General features: G+C 38.9%; 1 protein-coding gene across 1 annotated transcript; it reads right to left on the bottom strand.

Moving 5' to 3' along the window:
• Window positions 1–18,527: 18,527 nt before the first annotated feature.
• On the bottom strand, window positions 18,528–19,115 carry LOC149188079 (uncharacterized). The gene has a single exon (XM_089409864.1). It carries the CDS (start codon window positions 19,113–19,115, stop codon window positions 18,528–18,530), a length of 588 nt encoding a protein of 195 aa, XP_089265990.1.
• Between the last annotated feature and the right edge of the window lie 1,605 nt (window positions 19,116–20,720).

Raw genomic sequence — 20,720 nt, 5'->3', positions numbered from 1 at the left:
CTTAATTTTAAGCCTTTTTCTTTTACTATTAATTGACTAACGATATTCAGAATACAGAGATATGAATGATTTATTATTAAAATATTACCAATAATATCATGTTGGTTGACTACTTGTCTGTGTTATTTCAAATAGCAGAAGACATGGCGATATTTTCAATATGATCTAAACTTCTTCCTAAAGCTACCTAATAACATAGTGGTAGGGACCAACATTGCTTGTAAATTTTGTGATTAAAAAACTTGCTTACAAGTGTGAGTGTGTATGAATTGTGCGAAAGGTTTTTCATTGTGTGAAATGTGGAGGTCCACATAATGAAACCTTGAAAGCTTCCTCTACACAGTGGACCTCCTGCATAACCCTGCACATATGCCTAATGACACAAAGATAAAGAGATTTGTCCATATAACTTTCATTACAACCTTTAATAAATTGATTGGAAAAGCCTTGAGCACAGAAGAACTTGTGCGTATGTGGAGAGTTTCCTGCTACGAAAAAATTACTCAGTCTCTAAGAAGTGTACGCTGACATTTGTGCCTATGCAGAGAGTTTTCTGCCCAGATATTTTATTGCGCAAAGAGATTTCAAGGTAAAAAAATTTATTCGCACTCCATAAACTTCAACCTAGGCCACGATGTAACTTTCCTTGATTTTAAGCCTCTACAACTGCCAAACAATCAAGAAAATTAAAGGGAATCTAGAAACTACATGCAATGTCGACACATAATTCATTTAACTATGAACACGTTTCAAATTAGTACTATTATGTTTCATCATGAGAAGCTTTAATTGTGCAAAGCTTTTACTGTATGGAAGAAGGGGATTGTGCATTTATAACTCTAACCTAGTTTCACAAAGATAACCATAAACAAAGCTTACAGTGCTTATGCGGAAAGTTTTCTCTAAATAAATTTCATTGTGCGAAGAGCTTTCATTGTACACAGTTTTGTTTGTCTACATGTGATTTACGTCGAAGTTATTCTTTCAACTATTATGGATCACAGAAGCCTCAATTCAACTAACCTTTATTCAATTGAGTAGCAATATTTGAAAGATGAAGATATGCATTACTTATTATTAAAATCTTAACCAATAACATTGTATGGGTCCATCATTTGAGTAACTTTATAACTTTAACCTAATTTCACAAAGATAACTATAAAACAAGATTACATTATGTGGAGTGTTTTTTGTGAAGAGATTTCATTGTACAGAGAGCTTTCATTTTACACAGTTTTCTCTGCACTCAACAAAAACTTTACTCAATTAACTAGAAATATTCAGAATACAGAGATATGCATGATTTATTATTAAAATATTATCAGTAGTATTGAATGGGTCCATCGTTTGCCTCAGTGTTATTGGGAATAACGATATTCACAATACAAAGATATGGATTATTTAATATTAAAATATCATCGATATTACGTATACGCAAGTGTGAAAAAAAACAACAATACAGAGATGTGGATTATTTAATATTAAAATATTAGCAATGATATGTATACGCAAATGTGAAACGTTGCGGCACACTTTTGTGGAGAGATTTCATTGTGTGGAGAGCTTTGTGCCGAGAGCTTTCTAACCTTTAATCAATTAATTAGCGGTAGAGGTAGGGACTATGTTGCATCACAACTATTCCCCTTGTTTTTTTTCTAAGTTTAAGCACACCAACAAAAATTAATTTGGTATAAAAAATATTATTAAAAATAAAAAATACCATCACAAATACAATTTTACAAGATTTCAAAATTATGATTCTATATAGTATTTATTTTACTTACATCCCCATACACACATATATTATAAATAAAAAAATCACATATATATATATATATATATATATATATATATATATATATATATATATATATATATATATATATATATATATATATATATATATATATATATATATATATATATAAGCTTGGTGGAACTACATCTTCATCATGTTTGATATATCACCACGATCGGGGCAAGGAATTGAACCGATGACTTCACACTAAGAAGTGCCTTAATAGAATACCCGATCACCATCTATCCAAGACCCTGTAGACAAAAAAAAAATTATTTATATTAAATTAGATAAATTAACTTATATTTCAACTATAAATTTATTAACTTATAAATTTTTTTTTTCCGAGGAAAAAATACCGCGCTTTTCTATTAATCGAGAAATAAAAAAGCTACAAAAATGAATGTGAAAACATTCAGCTGAGTTTTCTTGTGCCATAGAGATGTTTAAATCTCCTCAGTGATATCGTTTTTACCATAACTTTTAAACAAGAGACTTTGGGAGCTCTCCTGTTCACGGCCTGTATCAGCCCTATCAAAAATTTGAAGTTTCAAAACCTGTCACCATAGTATCTGGGCCTCCTTTTTTACAGGAAAACAGCCCAATACATATATCAATAGAAAAAACAAAAATACAAACTGTCTCTCCTGCACCAGGAGTATTTCAAACAAGTTCATACAGATGAAGAAAAAAGAAAGATAGAGACTAAGAGTATGGGGGAAGATCCGACACACGGATCTGTTCCTGAACTTGCTCCGTTATCCTCCAAGATCCCAGAGTCTGCTGTAGACCTGCTTTAGAATACCGGTCGGCTTCTTCATTTTTATCCCTGTAAATATGAGCAATGGAGAAAATATTAAAATGTGACTTTAGTCTTTGTACTTCTTCTAACAGAGGCAGCAGCATATAATTTCTGCAAATAAATTTCTCATTGACCCAGTTAACCACATTTGCCGAGTCTCCAAAAATCTGAACTGTGAGGATATTCCTGTGGATGAGCCAGCAGAGGAGCAATTTTAAAGCTGATAATTCAGCGAAATTGTTTGAACCCGACCCAAGACCTACTGATGCTTTTAAGGAATGCGAGGGACTTAGATGGATTATAATTCCGGCACCAGTGATATTGTTTTGAGCTGCCCCGTCAAAGAAAGCCCAGGGGATGCCCTCTCTGATAACGACATCCGCTCGCTGATTTGTAGATTGGGAGCCCTCCGGTTCAGGTAAGCTAGCTAATATGGCTGAGGCTTGTAAAGCAATGACATTCACTGGGGTGACCTTTTCATTAAAGATGCAACCATTGCGGGCTATCCAAATACCCCAACAGACAATAGGAGGGAGATTTCTCATGTTTTTCTCAGGATAGTGAGTCCACCAATATTCCCATGCAGCTGATAAATTCACCCCATCCCAATTCCCGGAAAAATTCAGAAGCTTTTTTGTTTCCTCCCAAACTGATTTAGTGAAAGGACAGCTCACAAAAAGGTGCGAGACAGATTCAGAGTCAGTTTTGCAAAGAGGGCATCTACTCGGCCCCAGCTGGAAGCGAGCTTGAAGAATATCCCACGTGGGAATTTTGTTTTTTAAAGCGCACCAAAGAAAGATTCTGGCTTTTTTGGGGCATTTTAACTTGAAGAGTGGCTTCGCCCACCAAACCGGGGGCTCCCACCCCTTTCTTTTCATCAGAAAATCATAGCCAGCCTTTGGGGAATATCGACCTGTTTCTGCATGTGCCCAAACCAGAGAGTCTGGAGAATCCTTTATCCTGACATTTGTGCGATTAAGTTCCTGTATGAAGCCTTGCCAATCATCTCTCCAAAGGAGATCCAAGTCCAATTCTTCTGCTGATTTCCAGCCCTGCCCCCAAATGGACGACAAGCCCATGTTTGCTATCTGATGTAGATGTTTAATTCCTTTTGTATCAAGATGCTCAATCAGACCAGGAGATAAAGCAAACCGCTCATTACATCCTACCCAAGGGTCCTTACCAATCCGCAAACATTCACCGTTCCCCACTTGCCATGCTAGTCCTTGTTCTATGATTTTAAAAGCTTCAGTGGTTGCCTTCCAGATGACCGAGCAATTTCTCCCTTTTTTGTTTGGACTTCTGATCCATTCTTCAAGGGGAATTGGATCAATATATTTCCTTTTGACAACCCTGGTCCAAAGGTTCTCTGCTACTACAATTCGCCAGCCTGATTTTGCCGCCAAGGATTGGCAAAAGTCCACGAGTTGTTTCACTCCCCAGCCTCCCCATTCTTTTGGTCTAGCAATCTTGTCCCAAGCAACCCAGGGAAGCACTGAATTTTCCTTTGAGCCTGACCACAAGAATCTGCTACAAATCTGCTTAATTTTATGAATAATCCCTTTGGGGATCCAAGTCAGCGCTGCCCAAAAGACAGGAATGGCTTGAAGGACTGAATTGACCAGTGTCAATCTACCAGCTCTTGATAACCACTTGAAACTCCAGTGCGATATCCTCTGTTCAATTTTTGCCACTAACCAGTGCCAATCTTGTTTTCGGTATGAGGACGGCTTTAACCAAAACCCCAGGTACTTGAAAGGCAGGTCCATCTGACAGGTTTCAAAAGGCAAGATGGATGTAATTGCAGTTTCCTCTTGCCTGGTGAAACCCTCCATAATAAAATGAGACTTTCTGGGATTAATTTGAAGGCCTGTAGCTTTCAGAAACAGGTCAATGATATCTTTAAGAACTTTGACTTCGTTTAAGTTCCCATTTAAAAATAACAAAATATCATCAACAAAAAGAAGATGAGAAATGAACAGGTTTACAGCAACCTCCAAACCTGTGAACAAGCCTGAATGCTTTGCTTTTAAGATCAGTCTACTGAGCCCCTCAGCTGCCAGGAGGAAGAGCAGAGGAGAAAGGGGACATCCTTGTCTCAGGCCTCGCTGGCCTTTGAAGAATTGAGAGGCAGCCCCATTTATCAGCACCGCAAAACTAACATTAGATATGCACCCCATTATCCAGTTTATAAACTCCAATTTAAACCCAAGATGAGTCATTAATAATCTAAGGTACGACCAGCTAATCCTATCATAGGCTTTGGATAGATCAATTTTTAAGACAACCCCTTTCTTCTTTGCTTGCCTGATGCTGTGGATGGTTTCCTGGGCTACACCTATTGCTTCGTGAATTTGCCGGCCATCCAGAAACCCAAACTGCTCGTTTGAGATACACTCAGATAGAATAGGCTTCAATCGCACCGCAATGATCTTTGCTATTATCTTATAGATAGTATTGCACAGGGAGATAGGCCTGAAATCTTCAAAAGAGACAGGATTCTCAGTTTTTGGAATGAGTGCTATAAAAGTAGAGTTGAATGAACTGAATATTTCACCTTTCTTTCTGGATTCCTCCACCACCTCAGTAAGCTCATCACCAATAAGATCAAAAAAATGGGAGAAGAGCTCTATAGTCCAGCCATCCGGCCCCGGGCTTTTGTCTTTTGGCATTGCCTTTATAATACGCTCTACTTCCTCCTTATCCACTTCCCTATATAGCAATTCTGCATCCTCCTCTTCCACAAATCTAGGAAAAGCTTGAGCTGTTCTGATAATTTCGGCTAAAGAGATCCCCCCAGGGTCAGTAAAGAGAGATTGGAAATGATTCTTCCCCAAAGAAGAGATCGCTTCAAAAGAGGACACCTCCCTTCCTTCGGGGTCTTTCATCTTCCAAATGGTGTTTGCATTTTTCCGACCTTTTGCGTAGTTATGAAAAATTTTTGTATTTTCATCCCCAGCTTTCAGCCAAATGGCCCTACTTTTCAGCCTCCACTCCTCTTCTTTATCCAACAATATCTTTGCTCTACTCTTTTCTAAAGCCAAAATTTTCTCTTTCGATTCCTGAGAGACATAGGCATCCGCTTCAGGATCTTCCAGCAGGCTGAGAGCCTCCTCGATATTTACCAACTCCTCGTTTTGTTTTCTTCTCCTCTCAGAAGCCCATTCAATGGTTGCTCTCTTAAGCCTTTTCAGATTTTCCATAAAATGACCTCCTTTGTTGACCAGAGAATTTGGACCCAGATGTCTCCAAGTACTCCTGAAAAGTTGTTGATAAGACTCCTCCTGAAGCCAAGAAGCATTGAATTTGAAAGGAGTGGCCGGTTTTGCAGGGGGCTTTGAGAATTCAAGGAAAATTGGAAAATGATCCGAGTTTCCCCCGTCCCCCACCCATTGCCTGAACAAAGGGATATATGCAGCCATTGTTTCATTGATGAGAAAGCGATCCAATCTCTTTGCAATTCTCCCCTCTCCCGTTCTTCTGTTCCTCCAGGTCGGCTTTGCCTTTATAATGTTGACATCAATCAATTTTGCATTCTGGAGAGCCTTTGAGAAAAAATCTGTCAAAGGATCTTCCCTCGCAGAGGGTCCCCAAGCTTCAGCCATCCCCAGAGAGAAGTTTAAATCACCCCCAATAATGAGATTTTTATTAAGCAAAAGCTCTTTAGACAAGAAATCATTCCAAAAAGGGACCCTGCCCTGACAAGGTCCATATACATTTATAAACAACAGAGGTTGGTCGAAATCAACCGAGAGAACCTCCATTCCAAGAGCTTGAGGCGAACCCCAGCAGTTTTGCACCTTAAATCTCCCATCCTTGAAACCAATGGCGAGACCTCCAGAATGACCAGCTGCATCAAGTGCATAGAAAACCCAACCCGGGAATAGGGATCGCAGGGTGGATTCAATTTCAGTACTTTTGCCCAAGGTTTCCTGTAGAAAAACTACATCCGGGTGATGGCGGGAAATGAGATCTTTTAGAGCTAGTTTTTTGGGTTTACTAGCTAAACCCCTGCAATTCCAGGACAGACAAATCATTTGATAACCGTCTCAGGGGCTTTCGCTGCTCTAAGCGCCCCAGGAATCGACATTTGTTTTCCGTCAGCCACATCAAATTTTGCCTTAACTTGAGCCTTCGAAAAAAGAGATTTCCTACCTCTACCTTTCTTAGAGGTGCCCTTAGAAATCTCAGGGCCGAGACCACCCACCGATTCCTGAAGATCATTTGTGTGGGCGGGGCGCTTATGGTGGGATCTTAGGTTATAATGACGGGCGACAGATGGGCTACCCGATCCCTGACCTTTCTTAGGGGACTCCTCACAGTTCAGATTCAAGGACGGAATGGCTTCTGATAAAGATTCTATGTTTTGAAGGGGATCATCTAAATTTGACATCATAGAAACCTCTGCCACAAAAGCATCACTAAGCGATACAGGATTTACAGGGAACATTAAAGGAGAGGACTGCATACCGGAAGAGGGATCCTCCGATGGGCCGACTAAGTCTGCTACAGGAGCTTCCCGGCATGGCTGGGCATCTGCTTCTTGTTCCGGGATCTCCTCCTTCCGCTGCACGCCTACTTCCGACTGGGAGATAGAGGCCTCATTCTGATGATCAACCTTCGTGCCTTCATCCTTCTTCTGAGCTTCGTGGAATCCCGACAGGTCCTCCCAATCCTCTGCCTTATGCTGTGCCCTCCTTCTTCTTTTCCCCAACGGGCAATCCCTCGCTAAGTGCCCGTATTCATGGCAGCAGTGACATCTGAAGGGAAAGAGTTCATAGTCTAACAGCTGCTCATATACATAGTCCCTGTACTGCAACGTAAACGATTCAGCAAGCCCTTCCGTCGGATTAAGCCTTACTAGAATCCTTGCGACCGCTCTTTCATAGGTATGCAAATAAGATCTATCCACGTCCAGAAATGTGCCCAAATGGTTTCCAATTGATTTGAAAACAGAGTCCACCCATAGGAACGGCGGAAGATTTGGTGCCCTAACCCAGACGGGGATTTCGTCAACTTTCTCCTTCGAAGCATCGAACAGGGGTGTCCATCGTTTGAAGAAAACAGGTCTGCTCCCGAACGCCCAATTCCTCCCCTCAACCCATTCCATTGCTTCCTTTGAGTCAAATTTTACCATAAACCATCCTTTTACCAGCGTAGCAGTCCTGAAGGACTTTGCCGGGGTCTCCAACCACTGACTCTCAGCCCACTGCCTTAAAAATTTGCCAGAAACATATCTCCCTCTTGCTCTGCCAACAAGCGTGCACTCTGCAACATCCAAAGCGTCTTCGACTTGAACGTCCATGCCTAGAACCAGATTTGTGACCCGCTTCTTTTTCCACGACTTCGCCTTCTTTCTTTTGTCCCCTACTTTCTCTGTTGCCGTCTCCGGTTCTCTACCACCAGTGGTAGGGAACGAAACGCCTTCATCCCTCTCTTGAGGATTCCCATCGTCCACAATGTTTTGAAACTCTTTGTCTGGTGGGGTTTCAATCAAACCCTCCACAGGACTGCCCGCCTCTCCAAGTGCAGAAGGGCCTCCTTCCACCGGATTCCCAAGGCACGGGGTGTTTGTAGAAACCCCCGAGGACGATAATTTGCAGAAACCCGCAAAGCCCTCTTCCCCTTTAGAGAGACTCTGCAAAGATTCATTTGAAAAAATCTTCCTATTTATTTCCGGCTGAGGGCTTCGCTCTTCCGAGCCTTTCCCAACGCCCTGGACACCGCCCACCGACCTCCATACTCCGTGGATTTGGGGAGAATTGATAATGTCCTCAAGACCGCCCGAAGAAACGAAATTTTTTACAGGAGAAAGCGACTTACCAACAGTTGAAGGACACAACTTGTCATACAGCGTGCTTGGGATTGAATGGGAACTTATTACCTCCGGAGCCCTTCCTCCTCCTCCGAAACCGCTCGCAAGCTCCAGACTCTCTTCCAAAAGCCCCTTTGCCGGATTTTGACGCCACGAGACTCCACCCGGGAAAAACGCAGACGATAAACTGTTTGAATGCCCGATGATCTCACTGATGTTCTTCTCCGTGACTTCCTTTCCCCAGACAGTAAGGATATCTTCAGGGGCGGGGTCCAGGTCAACCGATTCATTTTGTTTTACCATAGTTAAAAACGCCCCGTAAAAACTGCGACCGCCTTACTCCCGGAGCCCGAAGAGGAAACTGCAGAAACCGCCTCAGAAGTCCGTTTCAAGAAAAAACCACAGATGAGTTACCGTCAATGATATTTCACCTTTACCGAAACGCCGCGAAAGGGAATACCGTAAAACTCCCGAAAACTAGAGAACCCCGTTTGTCGCTGTCGAAAACCGCTTCCAAGCCTGTTCCCCAGCTGTCACCTACTCCAAAAGTCTGCCCGATCCGTCCTCGATGGAAATGCCAGCTAACCCTAAACCTGTACTCCCGCTGACCTCTCTGCGCCACCTGCATCACCTAGGCCATAGGCCTAGGGTTCCCGGATCAAACCCTAGCGGAGCCATCAGCTTCTCAATCCCTCATTATTAACTTATAAATTTATTATACATAAAATTATTAAATAATTGTATTTCAATTTATATTTATTAATATTTTATATAAAAATTCAAAATTCTTCAATCTAAAATTGTTCTCTATTTAAAATTTAGAAATAATCTATCTCATACCATGAAACTTTATTTGTACAATTTAAAAATTTTATTTACCACCATAGTTTATAATAACATTACTATTAATATTTATAAAAATAATACAATTTTATGATTAATTAGATATATTTAAATTAATTAGAAAAATTATTATTATATTTTCATTAAAATCAATTCCCTTTCACATTAATCAAAATACATATAATTAAAACATTTTCTCCCATCTCCACTCCCTAGAAAATTTGAATACCATTGCCTAGATCGTTTTGTAAAGGTTAGCATGTAAAGGTTTTCAATCATTTTAAGATCACTTAAAAGGGACGTCCATTCCTTTACAATTAATGTGCACTAAATTTATTAGATAATTTAAACAATATGTAAAGGATAAAGTATTAAATTTTGTGATAGCTTATTCTATTAAATGAAATTTTCTTGTGAGAGCATAGTGGGGGTGAAGATTGTTGAGATGGTGTTGTCAGAGGGTGAGAACATTTTTAGAGTGGTGGAGGATGTCAAGGTCTCAAGTTGGTGAGCACTCGGGAGTCTGAAAACTGACAATTGAGGTTAAAGGAGTGTGGGCATACTTGAGATGTGCTACGGGCGCCCGTGTTCAGTTAGAGGTGACCTAGGTTGGAGCATTTGGTTAAAGGTGACTAAGAGGTGGATGTTCGGTTTTGTGCGACAAGTCATTGGTTAAAGACAACTCACCATTGGTTAAAGGTGACGGGTGAGCATGCACATTATAGTAGACACGGTGGATGAGCGCGGGCAAGTCACCGGGTAGAGGCGCGTCAGACGACCTGAGTTGGGTGCTCGAGTGAGCAAAGTGCCCAAGTTTGTGGATGACTTGGGTGAGTCGAGCTGCGACGGTGGATGATGGGCGAGTCATGTGGAAATGCGATTGGAAAAACGCGAAGGATGACATGACATGGGCATAGGCGAGTCAAGTTGCGATGGTGGATGATGGGCGAGTTGTGTAGAAGTGTGGCAGGACAAAAGCGACGGACAACATGAATTAGGTATGAGCGAGTTGACGGGTAGCATGGGCAAGCCGACCTATGACCCATCCGAGTGACACGACAACAACATGATGGGCAGTGATTATATTGTCGGTCTACCACTCTCATAACGAGCGATGACCCATGGAGGCAAACAAAAGAATGCATTGATTCGTGTGGAGGGACCACATGATGGCATAAAATTAAGGATGGCTGAGTTGTGGAGAAGGCATCGAATTTCAACCAAGCAAGCAAACAACAAGGATTGTAGAGCAAGGATGAGTGAAGGGCCCGGGCATATGAACAAGATGTAGGTGCAAGGCCAAGAGTATTTTCGAAGTGCCGAAATTGGGGTTTTGTTGGGTGCACATATTGTGGGACGGGCAGGTGGGACTTGGGCTGCTGCTACGAACACGTGGGTCACCTAGACTCGAGACAGCTGTAGTGTGGCACAGTTGGATTGAAAAAACTTGAGGCAAGTGCGAAGAGTGCAACAGGCAGCCTAAGTGCAATTTTGAAATTTGGTGAATGGTTGTGACGCAGTCGGATAACAGGTGGGCAAAGGCGACCTGAGGGGCACTGCAACTTGACCCGCATTGTGTGGGACATCAACACAGTTGTGTGGGTGCCTCGGCATGGGCACATCAACATGTAGGTGTGGGCAGGTCAAAATGGTAGGGTGGGCATTGTAACACGATGGTTGGGTCGAGTGTGCAGAACATGCACGATGGTTGGATAAATTCAGGTAAGTCATGCTAGGTTGCATGATAAGCTGGAAGGTTTGCTTGGTGGGTGCAGAGTTTTGGAAGAAGTGTGCAAGCCAAGATTTTGAAGGTTGTATTATTTCTAAAGTTATTTCATACAATTGAATTAAAGAATTTATTATATTGGGAAAACTCAGATTAATTGGGAGTTGCCCCTCCCACATATGGTGTATATGTGTATTTGATTGTGATGTTTTATTTCCGCTGCTATTAAAGATTAAAATGATGAAAGATAATTGAATATTTTCCATTGCATATAAACGTTTGTGATAAAATTTGGTTAAGTGCTGGATAGGCATAGTTCGAGTACTTGAGTATTGGTGAAAAGAAAAAGTACGATGGTGCCAGACCTGCCTATCCGTGGTTGAAAGACTACCACAAAAGTAGAGGCGTGAGAAAGGGTGTCAAAAACATAATTAATTTATTAATATGCATATGCATAATTAAACAGAACTCGTGCAACTTGTGTGAAAGCAACTACAATGAAAATTCAACAGGATTTGACTAGATTCTTCAAAATTTGTGAACCAGGACCATGCTTTCTCCACTAATGTAGATCTCCTCTTGTACTAAAGAGCAGCCGGTGGTGAGGCATGTAGAGATACTTTTTTTTTACAAGAGGAAAGGTAGGTTTATTTGTTCATATTCAGAGCAATTAAGACATGATGAAGAAGCACAACAATGACCTGATCACACTGAAGCCCTTGATGTATATACGCTCCTCAATGAAGTTTGGGTATTTGATGGGTACACTTCACCCCAGATTAATATATTTTCACATCCTTCCTATTTCACTCCTCGCCACCATCCGAATAGAAATTGCATTTGTGCCCACTGCAACCCCACTATTGGCTCTTTATACATGGTTAAAAATGGCAAAAACAAGAGCTTAGAGACGTCGCCGCTTCCTCTAGGTATTTCAGTTCCCCAAACAGATCTATATATGCGTAGGCTATGGGACAACCCTAGCAAGGACTTGTCATGAAAGCCCAGATACCTGGTCACCTTCATGGTGGATGTACAAAGTTATAACAGACAAGAATCTGGAAGAAATTTGGGAACAGTTTTCCAAACAATCTGACCCTAAAAATATGCAAGCTCCTAAAAACATAGAGAAGACCTCGTTTACTATTGAGGCTTTATAGGAGACTATGGACACTGGTGATTTGGAGATCAACCCAATATTTCATACCTCTAAGTTCATTCTAAAAATAGAGGAGATTCCTCTTCTTGATGTATTCTATAGTCCGAAGCATAAGTGGTCAGCAAACAGAGGAAAATGAGAAGAATTGAACAAAGCCAGACTTTGGCCCCTGTCAATGCCTCCTTTCAAGTACTCTGGAAACACGCCCAAGTCACCTCGGCTAAAGACCTAAGAAGACTATCACAGTTTTCAGGAGCTTATGATAGTGCAACAATTGATAAGGCATGAGAATTGCAACATCTCCCTAGGGAGAAGGATGAGAAAATAAGGCATCTTGAACAAAGTTTGGAAAGTGAAAAGCAGGGAATCACTTAGCAATGGCAAGCTCAATTTGAAAAATTACAAACCAGTTTTGATGACTTGAAGATTTAATATGAGTTTGACATGAAGAGATGAGATTCCCAAGTATAGGAGCTGTAACACATAATTGAGAAACTAAAGGTCAATCCAAAAGTAGCAAAGTTCAAGAAAGAAGAAACAGAGTTAAACAACCTACATTCTCAACAAGTTTTATTTTGTCAAAAGTTGGCCATTATCCAAGACCTATGCCAATCAAGTGATTCACTTGTAGATCAACTGTCCGATCTGAGGACATATTATAGAGAAGTAGAGGAAAATATTTCCAACTTCATCAATTGGCAGGGCAACTCTGAGGGTCAATCGACCAATCTCCCCAAAATAGAAGAATATAATAAAGACGTTGTCTTTCAAGAATGGGAGATCAAGCTTAAACATGTGGAGATGGTGATCTATAGTTCCAGGGACATATAAAATAACATCACCAAATCAATCAGTGATAGAATATTGTAGGCTAATCTCATTTTAGACTACCCTAAAGATACCTTGCCCAGTGTAAAATTGCTAACAAAGTCTTGTCAAGAATCAGCAAAGAAAAAGGTTGAGGGAATAAAGGCCCTATAAAAGATTGATTTGGAATGCCATTGGCATTTCCTAGTCAAACCTCACGGTTAGTGGTTGAGGTTTGTTGCAAATACCACCAGTCATCTTCTTACAACACTCAACAATGCATCTTCTTCACTTCTCGGATGTGAATTGATCCTCATAATCCACCTCAATTAAAGTTGATGACAGACATATGTGAGCTTCGACAGTGAATGGAAAAGCAATCCTCCTCCTAGTCATGATCAAAGTTATTAAAACAACAAACTATTATTATCTTGTATTTTATTTTAAGTGTGGTTTGTTTAAACCACCCAACATTTTGTGGAACTTTTCTATATTTGAATTTCAATTTCAAACTATAAATCCCTTTCAATGTTATGAAGAATGGGTTTTGACTTTTTGCATGAAAGATTTTGGTTTGCACTACTATAGTTGAAAAGAAGTCTTAATAGAAAGAAGAACCACTCTGATTTTACTTATGGGCAAAGTTAATGTGTATCAGGTACTATTATCTATATATTTATGCTATGTTTGTGAGTTGAATTATTATTTCTTTTCAAGTTTGTCATATATGTTATTTCATACAGTTAAACAATTATCACTATTGATGTGTTTTAATCGAAATCTTATAATTGTATAAGCAAACAATGATATCTTATATATGCAATGAATTATATCAACTAAGTTAATTAACTGTTTAATTAAATTAGTTATCATTACTCGTTTTATATTCATGAATGGTTTCATGATCCACATTGTCATATTATGAGTGCAATCTTTAAGTCATATTTATAGAAGATATATTGTCTCGAGATCGAAATAGTAAGGCCTTTAATTATATTCATTTCTGTTTTACATACGTAAATCAATATTCACACCTATATCTCTTTTATATTATTTCATATATCTTTTTAAGGGAAACTAATCTCACCAACCTAGTTGGAGCCACCATCTCAAATAGAAAAGGAGCCGCTCTAAGTTACCGACCGGGTGGTTTTCCCTGATGTTGAGGCCAATATTTTTGAGCCTTCAATAGTACCCATGATTGAGGCTGCCTCTGATGGTTATGTAATGGAATGGGGAACTATTCTTTCCAATAACTGTTTTTTCTTAAAATGTTGTTCCCCCACATGAGTGCCTACATTATGGAATGTATTTTTTTCACTTCATATTTCCCATCCATGGGATGGAAATCAAATAGTCAAAGCCCTTGTCCTATTCACATTTACCATAATATCCTATGGGAGTCAAAATACCAACCCCATTTTTACAAGATTAGCCATGGTGTCATGCTTCCTATCCACCAATTTGTTTTCAATGAGAAGTGCCCTAGAATCTCCATTGAAGGCAACAATGACCTGCTATCAATTGGAAGATGGTTTGGGGAGGAATCATTTACCTATATTCGAGTTTTTAGTAGCCTTGGTGACCCTCATATGTTTCCCCTGCATGTCCCTGATAATCTCTTAGCCCGGGAAATAGCCTATCAGACTGTGGGAAACGGAGAAAGAAAAAATACAATGTGACCTAGTTTCCCTTTTCACTGTGGAGTCTAATCCTTAGAGAATTTCAAACATGCTACTAAGGAGATGGAGGAAATCTAGCTGATGAACTTTCCAACCATTCCAAATCGGCAGTATGATCCCAATGATACTACCAAAAATATTACAACATAGGCAAAGATCAGGAAATTTACAAACGAGCCTAATAAATTTGATGATTTCTTTGAATCGACCTCAGATTATGCACTAGTTTAAAAATAAGCAAAAGTAAGGCTTAGTCCCGAGGAATTAGTGCAGTTTCATCAATACAGGGTTAAAAGGATTTCCCACTTGCCCAGTGAATTATTAAAACTATGTCAACAGAGCATGGAAGAAGAGACATAAACAAGCACAACTCAGAGTCAATATGTAGCTCATGCAACTCAAACATTGACATCTTACTAGTCAAAGAGAGAGAAGGTTACGACAGAAGAAAATCTGGATGTGATTTGGGATCAATTTCTTAAAGAGTCTGACCCTAAAAAACTACAAAAATACCTTCCAGACAAAGATCTCTTAGACTGGTGTAATTACCGAGAAGACCTCGTTCACTGTTAAGGCTTATAAATAGATTATGGACACCGATGATGTGGAAATGATCCCATTTTTTCTAACCTCTGAGGTCATTCTCAAAATTGAGGATATTCCTCCTCTGGATATATTTTACAGTCCCAAACACAAAGCAATAGTCAGCAGACAAAGAAAAAGGAGAAGGACTGAATAAAGGCGGGCTTTGGTACTTATAAATACCTCCGTTCAAGAACTATGAAAGATTCCCAAGCCACCCCCGGTGAAGATCTTGGGAGACTATCACAATATGCAGGAGCCTATGCTAGTGAAATAATTGACAAAGCCATAGAAGTGAAACAAATCCTAAGGGAGAAAGATGATAGAATAAGGCATCTTGAACAAAATTTAGAAAATGAAAAGAAAGGAATTGTTCACCAATGGCAAGCTCAACTTGCACAATTGCAAACTAGTTTCGATGGCCTAAAGATTCAATATGAATCTGACATAAAGAGTTGGGATGCCCATATACAGGAGCTAGAGTGCAGGATTGAGCAACTGAAGGTTAATCCTGAGATGGAAGAATTCATGAAAGAAGTAGGGGAGATGAATAACCTACTCGCTCATCATCAGGTTCTATTTTTATAAAACATGGCCATTATCGAAGAAAAGTTCTAATCAGATTATGCACTTGTGAATCAACTATCTGATCTGAGGACATATAGCAAGGAAGTTGAAGAGAAAATCTTTGATTTCATTGACTGGAAAAACAACTCTGAGGGGCAATCAACCAATCTCCCGAAAATAGAAGAATCTCAGAAAGACATTGTCTTTTCGGAATGGGAGATAAGGCTTAAAAATGAAGAGATGGAAATCTATAGTGCCAGGGACATATCTAGAAACATCATTGAATCAATCAATGACAACCTATTGTAGGAAAATTTAATCTCAGACTGCCCAGAAGATACTTTGCCCAATGTTAAATTATTGACAAAATATTAGCAAGAATCATCAAAGAAGAACACTAAGGGAATAAAATGTCTATCAAAGATTGACTTGGACTGTCATTGCCATTTCTTAGTCAAACCCACATGGGAAATGGTTGAAGCTAAGGTGTCTTTCAAATATAACCAGTTACTTTCTGCCAGCACTCAATGATGCGTTATTCACTACACGTATGCGTATTATCCCTCAACATCCACCTGAATTGAAGTCGATGACAGATATATGAGAACTTAAACAACGAATGGTAGATCAGTCCTGCTCCAAGTTTTGATCAAGTTTTTGTAACAACACTCTAATATTAGCTTGTATTTTTATTTGAAGTGTGTTTTCTTTGAACCACCACAACATGTTATGGAATTTTCTATATTTAAGTTTTGATTTTGAACTATAAATCTTCTTCATTGTTAAGAAGAAAGGGGATTCTGATTTTGTGTGAGAAGCCTTTTTTTTCCCACTATTGTAGTTGTAAAGAAGTCTTCATAGAAAGAAGAACCACTATGATTCTACATATGAGAAGAGTGAATGTGTATCATGTGCTATTATCTGTATGTTGATGCTATGTTTATGAGTTGAATTACTACTTTATTTCAACTTTGCCATATATGTTATTGGATGCGATTGGACCATTATCATGATTAATGTGTTTTAATCAAAATATTTTAAGTATATAGACAAACAATGGTATCATATATGTGCAATGATTTATATCAACTAATGTAATTAACTATTTAATTAAATCAACTATCATTACTCGTTTTATATTCATGAATGGTTTGATGATCTAGATTATAATTCTATAAGTGAAAAGATCTGTAAGTCACATATATTAATGATACATTGTCCTTGGATAGATATTACAAGGCTTTGTTTATATTTATTTTTTTAGTTTGATATACATTCATTAGATTCACATTCATATATCCTTCACTCATCCAAGACCCTTGTAGTCTCTGATACCATTGAGTATAATATTATGGAACACACGAAGAAGGTTAAGGGCAACATTTCTTTCTATGAGGTTAGTAAATTGAAACAACGACATAAACTGTTATTTAAAGAGTTTAATGCAGTTCCTGCATCTCCTTTTCATTTCTTAATTCCTTAAAAGGATACAATTTTAAGAAATTGATATTAACATTTTGAATATTTTATCCTTTCATTTGGTTCCCATCTTTGCTATATATAATTAATTTAAATTGAAATTTTAAGTGAAAAGTTATATAAGAAGAAACTGGATGCAAAACAAAGGGAATATTTTGGAAATAATGTAGCTTAAATTAGAATTAGAATTAGAATTGTACAAATCTATAGATATTTTTGTTGTTGCTAATAATTAACATTCAACAAGGATGTTCATCATAATTAACTTATTTTTATAACTTTATCGAATTGTAAATCAGACGCGATATTATTTTGAATGAATTGCATACCCATATTTGGTCTATGTATTGGAGCTCTAAACAAATCAGAGGTCTTGTGATATCGCACACTGGAGATCTAAACAAATTAGAGATCGGAGGTAACACTATATTGGTGATCGGAGGTTTGGAGGGGTGGTACATTACCAAAACATCGATATGCAATTGCTCTAATATGATTTCATTATATAAGATGTGTGTTATATATTTTTTTGTGAACTTTGATTGAAAGGTTTTCATTCTACAATAAAGTGTTATTACTCAAAGGGCACATTTAATGTTGGTTCAATATAAAAGGGTTAAATTCGGACAACAATATAAGTCCTCGACTCGGGGGCTATTTGTTTCATTTATTCTAATTAATGAATAATAAAAAGAAACTTTAAAAATAAGATTAAGTCAAATTGAAAAATAAAACAAGACAACATAAGGAAAAAAGGAATAACAAATGATCCAAAAGCCAGTTGCAAATACATAGCAGTCCCCATTATTATTATGATAATAATACAATCAAAATGGGGGTGTTGTATTTTTCACCACAATAGTTTGGAAAGCTTGTTCAGAGTAGCTTTTGAGTCCTTTTGCTGTTTGGAAAAATGGCTTCCAACTTCTGTGGTAAGTTACTTCTTGGACAGTTGAAAAGAGATTTGCTAGTAAGTGACAACATATTTGCTTTTTGTTTCTTCCTGTCAAGCATTTTGAAAGTATTTGATTTGAAGTAGAGTTGTAAAACCATGCTCACATCAATCAGCGAAATGCGAACTTGTAAAGTTTGTTCATTTTTTTTTGTTCCAAACACAAATGCACATTATATTTTTTTTAGAAAGGGGAAATTTTTTGGAATTTTAACTGAGTTTCGTAGCAACTATTTGTAAAAGAAAGAAACTATTGTGAAATTGAATCAAAAGTATGCTTACTCAAATGAAATCAGAAGGGGCTAGATGGAGTGATCAGACTATAGGTGGTTGTAAATACTTTGATGCTAGCATGGATTCCTCTTGTTGCCTACATTTGATGTAAGAATTTCCTTGCATGTGGGAGTAGCGGATGAAGGAAAATGGTGGAGAGATGCGAAGATCATCCAAGGTGAAAACTCTGGAGATGGCAGTGAATGTTAAGCCTTGTCGGTCTGTGTTGCCAATGTCCACTGTTGCCTTTGGTAATGTCATCCCTTGCGATTTATGTATTGTCAAACCCCATGCCATTCGAAGGGGAAGTTTCTTGCGAGAGCCTCGTGTTATTGGGGGAATTGGAACATAAGATGGGTTCAAGGCATCCCATGGCAGGGCTTTGTATTGGAAGAAGTCAACAACAACAAATGATGGTAATTGAGGGGGTTTTGATCCAGGTGCATAGAAAATGGAAACTACTTTTCCAAGTGCTCCATTTACAAGACCTGCTTCAACCCACAAGTTACATGTGAGAAAAACCCGTTTTTCATTGCAAATAAGAACTTTTGCATCCAATTGTTCATCATCTTCATGTGTACCAGTAGGATGTTGGTTCCTTTTCTCTGTGTAGCATCGTGCAATTGGCATGTTCAATTTTTTGAGCATTTGTTTGTTATGCAATGCGACAACTAGGTTGGTTAGATATAGGTGGATTGCATTGTCGAATTTCTGTTTCTCATCATTTCACAAAAGGGAATTTGTTCTTGACATGAGAAGGTTCTAGTGCTCGATTGTTGGTGTTGCATTTATGAGATTCGTGAGTAGTTGGTGAAATGAAATTTGAAGAGGGTCGGTCCCTTGTTGATGAAAGATGATAGATAGTGTGATGACCGCGTCAAAGGTGTGCCAATCGCCATTGCCACGTGATGTCCTGGCATACATCGGGATTTCCTTCATAGGAGGTAGTTGGCAAAGATCACCAACAAGTATGATAGACCAATTGCCAAAAGGCACATTCTGATAGGAAGGAAATACATCCCTTATATGATCGCCTATGCGCGAAATAAGTTTAGTCCCAATAAATCTCATTTCATCAATTAAAATGTATTTGACATGACAAAGTTTTTCTTGGAGATTCTAAAGTGGTTGGACCTCAAGAGGATGCATTGACACTAAAGGAATGTGAAGGGCAGAATGGATTGTAAGTGCCTTTATGTTAAACACTGCAACACCTGTTGGAGTGAGTAGGAGAAATGGACTTGAATTGGGAGCATATTCAACAAGAAATGTATCTCTTAGGCAATTAATTAAATGCAACTTCCCCATGCTAGCAGTGCCTTGGATTAGAATTCTATGTTGAGGAATGGGGGAAGTGGTTCTAAAGTGGGTAAGGACAATGGTGAAAGCAACTTCCTGGGTGGCGATAGTGAGGTGCGCAAGTAGGGAACTGGAGTGGGGCTAGAATGGATTTGGGTGGATGAGCAACTCAAAATATATAAAACATATGGTTGTCTCTTGCAAAGGGAGAGAGATGGTAGTATCAATCCAATTATGGTTAGAGTCAAAGTCACGATGTCCAAGCATGTGAAGGTCATCAATTTGCATGTTGTTTCCAGCGTGTAGCTGAAAAAGGAATTTCCATTCATCTATGTCTAAGGATTCATGTAGGTTAGGCACATTATTAATGGAGGTGTCACCATATCTAGGGGAGGGGGGGTTTCGGGGGCTCAAAGAACATGCCATGGAACATACGCATATCTTTTTTGTTCCCAATGCAAAATGATTGTTGCATTAGTGGAGCCAATGTCTGATGGAAGTGTGCGAAAAGGGAAGTATAGAAGTAGCTCACTCTAGCAGAAAGAAACATAGGTTGCATCAACAGTAGTTCACTCTAGCAGAAAGAAGTGTAGGATGCATCAGCAGGATAAGGGAATGAGGAATAACAAGGGAGGACATGAAAAATCTCACAAGGATTTATTTGTTTCCATTGGTTATGTTTTTGATTAGCAGAGAAGGACCAGGAATGTACAACCTCAAGAAGAGTTAGTGTTTCAAGTGAAGGAGGTAAATTCATGTATACTACAATGAAGGGTGGTCTTGGGATTGGGGAACCTAGACCATGAGAAACACGTCGAAAAACAGGTTTAGTAACATTGAGGGAAACAAATGAGTGGTTAGAAAGCGAAAGGGGCAGTTTTTGTAGCATGTGGCATGTTTCACGTGCACTAATGTCCTTATCGGCAATTGTTTCTA

The sequence above is a fragment of the Pinus tabuliformis genome, chromosome 3_1 (genome assembly GCF_031772625.1).
Source record: "Pinus tabuliformis cultivar Carrire ecotype Pingquan chromosome 3_1, CPIR1, whole genome shotgun sequence".
NCBI classification, from domain to species: Eukaryota; Viridiplantae; Streptophyta; class Pinopsida; order Pinales; family Pinaceae; genus Pinus; species Pinus tabuliformis.
This window is presented reverse-complemented; position numbering and strand designations above follow the sequence as displayed.